The 12218-nt window shown below is 51.4% G+C and overlaps 1 protein-coding gene across 1 annotated transcript; it reads right to left on the bottom strand.

The window, feature by feature from the left end:
- Positions 1-2157: 2157 nt before the first annotated feature.
- On the bottom strand, positions 2158-8167 carry PSMC3 (proteasome 26S subunit, ATPase 3). Its single transcript, XM_006212254.3, has 12 exons — positions 7902-8167; positions 7540-7623; positions 6804-6929; positions 6251-6355; positions 6076-6138; positions 5684-5821; positions 5091-5234; positions 4817-4965; positions 3839-3935; positions 3465-3610; positions 2523-2604; positions 2158-2346 (listed from the first exon to the last, which is right to left on the bottom strand). Exons 1-12 carry the CDS (start codon positions 7974-7976, stop codon positions 2236-2238), a joined length of 1320 nt encoding a protein of 439 aa, XP_006212316.1. The 5' UTR covers positions 7977-8167; the 3' UTR covers positions 2158-2235.
- Between the last annotated feature and the right edge of the window lie 4051 nt (positions 8168-12218).

A 12218-nucleotide genomic window follows, 5' to 3' on the forward strand; every position in this document is an offset into this window, starting at 1 on the left:
TCAAGCAGGGCTTCTCCCGGCACCCCGAACTCCAGCCAGCTTGGCTGCTCTGCGGGCCCAGCTCCTGCAGGCCGCCCAGCCGCCTCCGCCGCCATCCCCTTCCCAGCCCTTCTGTTTTGTCTCTGAATTTTTGGGGTGTTTCTCAGAACAGGGATAACATTTCCTGTTCCCCTGGCTTGTTTTGTTAGCTTTTTATCCCAATAATACAAGCCTGGCTACAGGCCGTTAAAGCCCATGTCACCCCCAAGGGTGGTGTCCTCATTTTATAGACCTTCGGACCCAGGGCTTTTTCCCGGCGTGTCCCAAGTAACCTAACCACAAAGGGAGCTCCATCCACAGTCATTTCCAGGTCTGGCCTCCATGAAATTAAGTTGTTTTTCATTAAAAAGAAAAAACGAAAAATGAGACCTTAATTCTAAATCATACCCTCACTTCCAATGAATATGCTGAGTGTAAAGCCAGCATCAGGCACTGGGGGGAGCTGCCTCCCCAGTGCCACTGGGAGAACAGTGCAGTCCGGGGTTTTCCTCTACCTTCAGCAAGCTGCTGGTGGAGAGCATGGCTGCCCCACATCAGAGGCTGGCACGGGCTGTGAAACCCAAACTGGCTGCACCCTCAGCTGGGAGTGCCCGGCTCTGACTCGGCATCCTCAGCTAAAGGGACCTGCTTCACCCAGTTGTGACATACTAAGGACCAAGAAGCAAGGAAGGAACCCAGGGCTGTCCCGCCAGCCCCCACCCTCCCATCAGCAGGCACTGGAGCGCCTAGCCTGTCACGTCCCTGCTGGGTGGCAGATACACGTGCAGTCTTCGCACGCAGCCCGCTGAGGGAGGCAGTGGAGTCCCACTTACAGATGATGACACCAAGGTAGGGGCTGAAGGTGGTGGCTGCATTCACTCGGGTGCCCTGGCCGGGGCAAGGGACGGGGGTGGGGGTGGATGCTGGAGTTGGGGAAGCTGAGCCCAGGACAGGGACAGAACCAGCACACTTCAGAGGCCGTGCTGGGGTTCCCAGGGTGGAGGGAGTCAGTGGGATCACCAAGGAGCACACAATGGGGGTGCACCTGGACACTCAGGATGGCAGCTTAGAAGGCTAGCCTGGAGGCAGTGGGACCAGAAGGAGGGGAACTCCAGACGGCAGCCAGTGGTTCTGTGACTGGGCATGTCCTCTCGGGGGAGGTGACAGGAAGAGGACAGTAAAGTGCTTTTGCTGGAGGGAAAGTGAGAACTGATGGAGAGTTCTGAAGGGCTGCTGCTTTGAAAGGCCATTCAAGGGGCGGTCACAGCTACTGAAGACAGCACAACTAGATTTTATTTGCAGTCCTGGGTCTGAATCCTAGCTATGCCACCTAAGAGTTATGCAGTCTCGGCCCAGTTGCTCAAATGCATCTATAAATGGAGGCCAGCCTACTGGCGGTTATTGAGATTAACTAGATAAAATTATGCTCAAGACCCACATAGCATGTGGCCCAGGGTGAGCCCTCCATGAACGGTGAACCACACTAGGTCAGGTCCCAGGTGGGGGAGCTGGAAGGCTGGTAGACAGAAGACTGGCAAGATCCTAAAGGAAACTGACAGGATATGGGGCCCAACAGGGAGGGGCGCTGATGGCAGAATGGAGGGGTGGGGTGGAGAACACAGTATGACCAGTGGTGAGGCCTAGAAGGGCTCTCAGAGTGGATCTTGCTCAAGGTTTCACTTTTCAGCCAGAGGAAACGGGCCCTCAGTGCTAAAAGCGATGTGCAGAGAAACAGGAGGCTTGGGGGCCAGGAAACAAGGGAGCAAAGACCCAGAGCCTGGCTTTATAAGGAAGTTAGGCCAAGAGCCAGAGAACCAAGATTCAAAAAGAAGGGAAAGACTAATGTGGCTTCTTTTAGGCCCCTCATTCAAGAGCAGCGGAGCCATGGGCCTCAAAAGCTCAGAGAGGTGGGGCAGGGAGTTTGGAGAGAGAGGGGTCTGGAGGGACATGGTGGGGGAGGCCAGCAGACCCCGGGAAGCAGCTGTAGCAGACACCCATCCCTCCCAGAAGGCCTCACCCTGACAACTGGTTTGAGGTCCATGGATGTCTCTGGTTTCCAGGCAGCACCACTTGGGGAAGGAGCCTCCTGCATATGTCCCCACTCTCCTACCCAGAGCCCAGGGAAGGCGGGACAGACTGTGGCAGGAACCCGAAACCATCCTTTATTACGAATTTTAACCAGCAGGAAACCAGGGAGCAGGTGTGGCGGGCGGCCTCCTAGGCGTAGTACTGCAGGTTGGCTTTCTTCTTGGCCTGTACCTCCAGGATGCCCTCCATGTAGTCCTCGTGGGTGAGCTCTGTGGCGCCCCTTCGCAGTGCGATCATGCCCTGCACCCAGGACAGACAGGCTCTAGGGTGCCTCCCTGCAACCCCGGCCTGGCTCCCAGAGGCCTCTGCCTTCTCAGCCTCTTCCTCTCAGCATCCTCCACCAGCCAGATGCCCTCATCCTATCCAGGGAAGGGGGCATGAAAACACCCACCTACCCACCTCAGCCCACCACTCACCGCCTCCACACACACGGCCTTGCACTGGGCCCCGTTGAAGTCGTCCGTACAGCGGGCCAGCTCCTCATAGTTCACATCAGGACTGAGAAGTGGGGAGACCATGCAGGATTCAGTTATTTATGGGGAGGGGGTGGGAGGAGCAGATTTCTTCCCACATGCCCCCATCAAGCAGCAAGGTCAGCCTGCTGTGATCAAAGGCAAGTCCCTTCCCCACTGTGCCTTGTTCTCTTCTCTGGATGAGATGGGGAGAGGAAGGGAGGTAGGTCAAAGCAGGTTAGACCAGGTTATTTCTAGTGTCTCTTGAATTCCAGCCTGCTAGAAATCTGTACCTGAGACTCCAGGGATGGATTCAGCCTGAGGTGGGGGAGCAGGAGGTTGTGGAGACAAGACAGCCCCCTGTCCGGCTCCCAAGCAGCACAGGCCCTGCATCAGCACAGCGCTGCTGCTGCCACTTACTGATCTCGTGCCAAGCATCGCACTTGATGTTGCCACAACCCCATGAGGTTGGAGCCCTTATCCCCAAGTCCCAGAAAAGAAAACCACCTGCTGACAGTCACATAGATCTGAACCCAGGTCCATCTGGCCCCTGGCAGGATTCCCCTGGGCCATGTTGGGCTGTGCTCATCTGCTGGGGCAGGGGAGGCCAGGACACTTGAGGGCCTCCAGCCTGCACGCCTATAATCATAGAGGAGGGTATGTGTGTATGTGTCGGGGGGGAGGTGAGCAGGTGGACTCTAAGGAGCAGAGCACCTAGAATTATAGCCTGGGCCCCAGCAAGGTGCTATGTCAGGCACCTGGGGAGAAATGGATGCCGGCGCATGGAACTGCGCTGTGAATGAGACGTGGAAGGCGGAGGCCTGGGGAAGCTCAGCACAAGGAGGACAGAGGCGGCTCTGCTGCTGCGCCTGCAGGTCTCAATGCCTCGCCCGTGTCCTTGCCCACCTGACATTCATCTTCCGGGAGTGGATCTGCATGATTCTGGCCCGGGCCTCCTCATTGGGCATCGGAAACTCGATCTTGCGGTCCAGGCGGCCTGAGCGGAGCAGGGCAGGGTCCAGAATGTCCACCCTGTTAGTGGCTGCAATTACCTGAGCAAGGGGAGAAGCAGCCACATGAACTGAAGAGGAGGGGTTCACAGACAGGCAACAGTCATGGCCATGACAGGCAAAGAGGCAGCCTAGAGGCCAGGTCAAATGGCAGGGGAGATTCAAGACAGAACCCAATTCCAAGTCCAGCCACACCAGCTAGATGACAGAGAAGAACCCTCAACCTCTAAGCCCTGTGTTCTTCATCTGTGATGTGATGGCAATACTCACCTTTACTTGAGTGTTGGGCTGGAACCCATCCAGCTGGTTCAGAAGCTCCAGCATCGTCCTCTGCACCTCTCGGTCACCAGCCTTCTCACTGTCAAAGCTGGGGCACACAGGAGGCCCGAGACACTGGTGAGGCCATGGCTCGGGAAGAGCCCTCCCTCCACTACTAGAAGCCCAACCCAACCCAATCCATGTAGAGCAGGGAAAAGGCTCACTCAGCCTGGGACCCCCAGCCCAGGGTCTAGCACAGAAATGGTGTCAGACTGGAGAGACTCCGGGGATCAGGTGGCGGGCTGAGGATAAAACCGTGAGCAAAACCCTGATAGTGCCTGGCCTATCCCCCCTGAGGAACCTGCCGTACAAACTGAGCTAAAGCTTAGAAATACAGAGATCTGGCCCAGACTTGGCACGTAAGGGGGAGCTCAAGCAGATGTCCCTGAGGAGGTGTCCCTCAAGCTGAAGTCTGAAGGCTGAAAACACATCAGCTGGGCAACCAACCAATGGAGAACAGAGGAAAAGGAAAAGCACATTACAGAGAAGAAACAGCAGTTGCAAAATCCCTCCCACCAGAGTGGGCCTGCAAACTGAGGGGATGCTGTGGAGGGAGCCCAGAGGGAGGGGGGAGGTTAGGGCAGGGATAGGATGAAGCTGGAGGGAAACAGGACAGACACATGGGGGCCTGTAGGCCACGGCAAGCCCAGTATCTATCCCAAAGAGCTATGGGGAGGCCCAGGAGGGGAAAGCAGGATCTGTTTGAGGGACTATGGGGGCAGGTGAGTAAAGTTTTAAAGGGAACATTTTGGCAGTTGTAAGGAAAATGGATGGTCAGGAAAAAGAAATGAAGCAGGGAGCTAATTCGAAGATAATTTAAGAAGTAGAACCACAAGAATAGAGCTGCCACCATCCCAGTGGGAGAAGGGACCAGGGTGGGAGAGGTGGAATTTAGAACAACCCCCTCGATGGCACTCAGCACCCCCTTACCGCTTGGTGCCAATGGCATCCAGCTCATCAATGAAGATGATGGACGGAGCCTTCTCCTTGGCCAGGGCAAAGGCGTCCCGGACCAGTTTGGCACCATCCCCAATGAACATCTGCACCAGCTGGGGGCCAGCCAGCTTCAGGAAGGTGGCCTGGAGTTGGGGTGGAGTTGATAGAATCAGGCCAAAAACGCCATGAGAGGCCCCTTTGCTTTGAGCCCATCTGGCAGAGCTTCAGCTCCTGCCCAACTCCTTCTCATCCTTCCCAAAGCACTCACCTTGGTCTGTGCAGCACAGGCCCGGGCCAAAAGGGTCTTCCCTGTACCTGGGGGTCCATACATCAGCACCCCCTTTGGAGGCTGGATCCCCAAGTTCTCAAACTTCTCCTTGTGGTTCATTGGCAGGACAATTGCCTCCACCAGCTGCCAGGAAGATGTCCTGGGTGAGTGAGGAGAGTGAAGCCCTGAGGGCTCCTATAGCCCAACCCTGAATGACTTCAACCCCTATCTGCAACCCTCCTACTCCAATCCAGGGACACTGCCCTCTCCTTCCCCCAGCGACACAGAATGCTCGTTCCCACCAAGGCTGGCTACAGACTCCCCAGGAACAGCAAGATTTTGGGGAGACACTGGGCTAAAAAACAAGGAGCCAGAGTTCCAGTCCTGGCTCTGGCCCTAACCCTCCATGATCCTGGGCAAGTGATTCAATCTCTCCAGATCTCAGTCTCCTAAACTGTTACATGCCCTCCTCCTTCCCTCCCTCGGATGCTATGAGGATAAGGCACACTGGGGGAAAGTGCTCTGGTCGATGAAGTAAAGAAACACAAAGGCCTGGTGAGGCTGCCGTGCCTCGTGCCTCATGTCTCCCTCACCTCCTGAATCTGCTTGTCCAGGCCCCCGATGTCACTGTATTGCTCTGTGGGCCTCTCGTCCACCTCCATGGCCTTCACCCGTGAGTCATACTCTGTAGGCAGGGTCTCCAGGATCAGATAGGAGTCTTTGTTCACACCCTGGGGACACAGCATGAATATTTCAGATTTTCCCCAGCTCAAGTGGCTGGATGACATGTGTCTACAGAGTGAAAGGAAAGATACAGGACTGGGTGACACAAGAATCAAAGAGCAGGCAGACAGGCTTTCAGACCCTCCAGGCTGCTCTGCAGACATTCAAGATCAACAGTGACCTGAGCCTAGGGCAGGGGCTCAGCCAGGCAGTGGGAGAAAGCTCACTGGAAAAGCCCTGCCCAGGCTGACACATCACTCACCACCAAGTCTCCTGGCTTCAGCTTTTCAGCATCCACCAACCCAATCACAGGCAGGAAGTATGTCTGTAGGAAAGATTCCAGGTGCGGCCTCAGTTACTACCTTCAATAAGGCTCTCTAGTCCTGTCCCACATCCACCCCTCACCCTCCTCAGTTCTACTGTTGAGCCAGCCTCACCTGTCGTGTAGAGGTTTTGATCACTGCACACTTGCCCTTCCTCTGGGAATCCAGGTCAATATTAGCACCATCTTCCTCTTGGTCGTTGGGATCAACATCCAGAAGCTGGGAAAGGAAAAAGCTCAGATCAAGGGGCCCTGCTCAGCCTCTTGCACTCCTCAGAGCCCAATGCTTCTGAGGCCAAGACAATCTCAACACTCAGAGGGCCAGCCATCCCTACCTCACTCCTTAGACTAGCCCTGAGCCCAGCAAAGGTGTGGTTAATAAGCCAGGAGATTGGTAAGATCTCTGTTCAGATGTTGCTTCTCTGCAAAGAGCTCATTACCCCCAAGGAAAAAGAACCAGTAGAAAAGGAAACATGTGGCGCTTCCGAGGCCTTTTCAGGCCTTACATATCGCCCTGGAAATGCACACTAGAGAGGAGACCCTAGGTGGTACAGCTCTTACATGCAGTGTAGGCCTCAAAACACCCACCCACTCTTTCCCCAATGGTCCCATCACAGGCTGTCTCCCGGCCCCACTGACCCCCTCTTCCCCTCCACATACACACACACCTCGATGACGTTGGAGACCAGGTACGGCAGAGTCTTGTTCACTTTGATTTTCTCACTATTCTCTTTGATCTTGTCCTTCATGGCTTGGAGTTCATGGGTGACTCGCAACACTTCACTCTTCATGATCTGGGATCAGGGTGAGTGGAAGAGAATGTTCAGCCTTAGCTCAGCTAATCCTAGGGCCTTGTAACTGGTGAGATCCAGGCTGCCCACGGGATCCTCCCATGCCCATTCACTCAGCTTGTAGACTTTCTAAATGCTCAGCCTGACTGTGTCCACAGCCAGAAGTCAAAACAGGAGGCCAGTCTAGAAACCTCCTGGTAAAGTAGTTGTAGTAAAAGGAAAAGAGCAAGACTCTGAGTCAAGCAAATGTATATTTTAGGTTCTGCGTTTTGTTACAGGCTGCGTACTTCACCTCAGTAAAAAAACAAACCTCCCAGGGCCTCAGTTTCCTCATCTGTAAAATGGGGATTTCTTAAAAGAATTCCCAAGAGAAATGCCTAAAGACCTCCCTGAGAAAGGTGGTTTGATGATTCTTCCTCTCAGCATGGTCGCCCTCAACCCTGTCCCTCTTCTGGTCCCTTTTAAAGCTGTTTTTTCTCTTCTCCTGGTCCGGGGAGGAAACCGCGGACCCCACGCCTCCCCTAGGTAGGCCGAGAACGTAAGGGAGGCAGCTGGAATCCCCAGGGCCCGCCCTTGCGGGCTTCACTGCCCGCAATAGGGGCTGTACGCCCACCTTGATTTCACTGTCCAGCAGCCGTGTGCGCTGGATGATCTCTTCTGTGGACATCTTGAGTACCTCCTCCCCGATTCCATCTTGCTGTTAAAACAAAAATGTTTTTTTAAAACTCAGGACTGCGAGGTTTCTTTAAACCCAGGTTAGTTAACTGAGAGAGATCCTGTAGCCAGCCGATTCACAGCCTCAGTTTCCCCGCCCAAAAAGCCAGAATGGGCGAGTCGGGACCCCTGCCCATACGCCAAGCGGCCGCAACGCTGAGACCTGGCTAGACTTGACCGCCCCAATAAGCGTCTCCTCTCCCGCCAAGGGCGTCTCTCCGCTGCCCCGGCTCCAGGACCCCCAGCTCTCCCAGCGCGCACCTCAGCCTCATCCCACACGGTCGCCATCTTCTCCTGCCGAGTCACTGGACTCTCGAGTTCCGGCGGCAGATTCATTTCCTGGGGGAGAAGGCTGAAGGTCAGACTGGGCAGGAGCCGGAGCGAGAGATTAATATTTCCTCTCTTAACGCCTACTCTTGACTAGTGGCAGCCCTCCTTCTCCAAGTCTTGGCTCCTGACGGAATTAGCTGGGGCCGCGCTGCCAGAGCGAATCTGCTTCTTCAATTCAAAACACGAAGCCCAGGCCACAGGACCCGCCCCCACGGCTCCTGAAACGTTCCCGCCCTTGCGCTGTATATGCGACAGCTAGAGGTGGACGCGCTATTGGCTGGCACGCGCAGCGGGGCGGGGCCTGGATGTAAAACCAGAAGGGGAGGGAGAAAAGGCCAGAGTGCCGAGCTCCCTTGGGAAATGTAGTCTTAATCTGGCAGATAACTGAAATGGCCCTTTTGCAGGGGTCTTTCAACATCAGAATCTGGCCCAAGGGGTGGTAGAGTAAATGCTTAGCATGAATAAGGTCCTGGGTTCAATCCCCAGTACCTCCTCTAAAAAAATAAATAAATAAACCTAATAACCCCCCCCCAAATAAATTAAAAAAAAAAATCTGGCCCAGTTAGGAATTCAGGGGTTCCCTAAAGTGGATGGGCCTCATCCAATCAGTTGAAAGCCTGAATAGAACAGAAAGGCTTACCATCCCCATAGATGGAGGGAAATCCTTCTGCCTGACTGCCTTGAGCTGGGACATGGGTCTATTCCAGGCTTGGAATTTGAACTGAAACATCAGCTCTACTTGTTTCTTGCACCTGCTGGCTTTCAGACTAGAATTTTCACCATAAGCTCTCTTGGTTCTCAGGCCTTCTGATTCAGACTGAAACTAAACCATCAGCATTCCTGGGTTTCTAGCTTGCCAATTTACTCTGTAAACCATGGAGATTTCCCACTTCCATAATTGTATGAGTCAATTCCTTATAATAAATCTCTTTACAGGTACATATATGTATGTCTCCTATTAGATTTATTTCTCTGGAGAACCCTGACAAATGTACTTCTTAAAGTCTGTTTTGTTTTTGCTTTTGTTTCTTTAGTGGAGGTACTGGGGATTGAACCCAGGATCTCATGCATGCTAAGCATGTGCTCTACCACTGAGCTATACTCACCCCCACCAAAGTCTGTTACTTTGAAAAATGTTAAATATATTAAAAAGTTGAAAGACTAGACAATGAATATCTGTATATCTTTCATCTAGAGTCACAAATTTTGCATTTGCTTTTGCTCTATGTGTGTATATGTTTTTTTCTGGACCATTTCAAAGTAAGTTGCAAACATCATGACATTTCACCCCTAATATTACTTACCTCTCCTAAGAATAAAGACATTCTAATATGTAACTACAACACATTATAGCAACACTGTCATACCTAAAGAATGTAACATTGGTGCAATAATATCTAATATACGATCCACATTTAAATGTCTTCACTCATCTCCACAACATCCTTCCTGCCTTAAAAAAAAATCCAGTATCAAGTCAATTACATACTGCCTTCAGTTGTCACATCTCTTTAGCCTCCTTTAGTCTAGAACAGTCCCCCAGTCTTTTTTGGTCTTTCATGACATCGACATTTTTGAAGCATCCAGACCAGTTGTTTTGTGTAGTTTGTTCTCAACACAGCAATCAAAGGAATTACTTTAAAACCTAGTCAGATCAAGTCACTCCTCTGCTCAAAATCCTGCAGCAGCTGTGAGACACTCAGAATAAGAGCCAAGGTCCTTACAACAGCCCACAGGGGCCTTTGGGTTTTCACTCCCCCACAATTTCCTCCAGGACCTTGACTCCCACTCCTTTCCTCCCTGTTCACAGTTACAGGCCTCCTTGCTGCTCTCTGACCAGACCAGGCCAGTGTATTCTACCTGGAATGCTCTTTCCAGGATATTTGCTTGCTTCAGTCCCTCACCTTTTCTCCTTTAAGTCTTTGCTCAAAGGCCTCCTCATCCAGACCCACCCTCACAGCCTTTTAATGCCGCAGCCTGTCCCTCCTGCCTTCACGCTCCTCAGCCCCTTACCCTGTGCTACTATTTTTTAACTATAAATTTTATTTTGAAAATAAATCTCAGATCTAGAGAAAAGTTGCAAATAAAATGCAAATTAAAAAGATTTTAAAAATAAGGACTTCCTGTATAGCCCAGGGTACTATATTCAATTTCTTATAATAACATATAATGGAAAAGAATCTGAAAAAATATGTATATATGTATAACTGAATCTTTGCTGTACACCTAAAAGTAACATTGTAAATCAACTGCACTTCAATAAAAAAATTTTAATGCAAATAATTTTTTTCTTGCATCATTTGAGAGAAAATTGCTGACCAGACACCACATCACCTCAGAAACTTTGGTGGGAATTTCCTACCATCAAGGACATTTTCCTACTTAACCACAATACAACCTTCAGTATCAGGAAGTTAACCTTGATATGTTTCTACCATCTAATACTCCGATCCCTTCCAAATTTCACCAGTTGTCCCACTAATGTCCTTTACAGCATTAAAGGACACACTGGATCCGGACTGGGATCCAGTCCAGAATCAAGAGCACAATCAGGCATTGTATTTACTTGTAGTTCTTGAGTCTCTTTCAATCTGGAATCATTTCTCAGTCTTTCCTTGGCTTCATGACCTTGACACTTTTGAAGATTACAGTTACTTTGTAGGATATTTCTAAATTTGTGTTTACTTGGAGTTTCCTTGTGATTTCCTCATGATTCATCTTTGGCAGGAAGACCACAGAAGAGGTGCAGAGTTTCTCACTCCATTCATTCAGGTAGCAGCAGAATTCATTTTGTTTCCCATTACTGGAGATGTTAACCTTTCTCACTTGATGAATCTGGTGTCTGCAAACCTCCATTGTGAAGTTGCTCTTTTTTCCCCTTGAAATTAATAGGCATTTTGTGGGGAAGTAATTTGGAACTATGTAAATATCCCATCCTTCATCAAATTTTCAATTTATTCATTTATTTATTTAGATCAGTATGGATTCTTATTTTATCCAGTAAATCATTGCTATGAACTGAATGTATCTCTCTCCTCCAAATTCATGTGTTGAAGCTCTAACCCTCAATTTAAGGTATTGGAGACGGGGCTTTGGGAGGCAATGAGGATTGATCAACCCCTCTATGTAATCAATTTCTCATTGCCACTCCCCTCCAGACACAGATCCTTTGTTACTCTATCTTTGTCCAAATGCCCCACGTATATACCCTACTTGCTCTACTCAAGATCTGACACCTCACACCAGACCTCCAACTTGGGTGTCTCCTTACCCCATTAAGGCTCCAACAATCCATGCCAAGCTGCCTTCCCCCCGCGGCTTGGTCTCTGACACTCTGCAGTGGATGGCACCCCACCCACCACCACCACCACCACCACATGGATGCCTTCCTCAGGCTCCCATGCTAGCCTTTCTCCCCCAGGGTGTCCTCATCACCCTGCTCTGACTCTGACACACCACATCAGGCTGCCCTGTGCATAGGTGCCCTCCTTGCCCTGTTCAGGCTCCAGCTCCCTGACCACCTGTCTGCATGGACATCCTCTTCATCTTGCTTGGCCCCAATACCCAGCACCAAGCCCTGCCATTGTGTGAACCCCTTTCTCACCCACCCTAGGCTCTGACACTCCAGGATGAGGCCCCATGTGTGTGGATACCCTTCGCTTTCCACGCAGGCTCTACCTCTCCACACTGGGGCTTCGCCTGTGGGGACACTCCCTCACCTGGTTGGGTTCCAACACCCCACACCAGGCCACCCTTCCACCTGGATGCCTGTCTTGCTCTGTCTCACCTAATGGTTTTAGGATGAGAAGGGAAAGGGAGGAAGAGGAGAAAGAGGAATGCTGTTCTACTCTTTACTGTTTCAAAGCCCTTATCACTTTTGTATTAGTCTTCTAGTTTTTGCTATTAGTTTCGCCATCACAAAATACCACTGACTGGGTGGTTAAATAACAAAAATATATTTCCTCACAGTTCTGGCTGGCTGGGAAGTCCGAGATCAAGGTGTGGGGGAGCTGGGTTTCTGGTGAGGCTTCTCTTCCCGGCTTGCAGATGGCTGCCTTCTTCCTGTGTCCTCTCTGTCCTCTCTGTGCAGCACAGGGAGAGAGAAAGCTCTCTGGTGTCTCTTCCTCTTCTCATGACGACACCAGTCCTAACAGATTAGGGCCCCACCCTGATTAAGGCCCTTCTCCAAATACAGTCACCCTGGGGGGTTACGGCTTCAACATATGAATTTGAGGGGACACAATTCAG

This window comes from Vicugna pacos, chromosome 10, assembly GCF_048564905.1.
Source record: "Vicugna pacos chromosome 10, VicPac4, whole genome shotgun sequence".
Lineage (NCBI taxonomy): Eukaryota > Metazoa > Chordata > Mammalia > Artiodactyla > Camelidae > Vicugna > Vicugna pacos.

Bases quoted from the DNA above. Each gene is read 5' to 3' on its own strand.
- PSMC3 (XM_006212254.3), bottom strand. From the start codon at position 7,976: ATGAATCTGCCGCCGGAACTCGAGAGTCCAGTGACTCGGCAGGAGAAG. The intron at 5,235-5,683 runs GTGAGGGAGACA...TCTTCCTGGCAG, and splicing joins TGGACAAGCAGATTCAGGAG to CTGGTGGAGGCAATTGTCCT. The intron at 2,347-2,522 runs GTGAGTGGTGGG...TCCTGGGTGCAG, and splicing joins AGGCCGTGTGTGTGGAGGCG to GGCATGATCGCACTGCGAAG.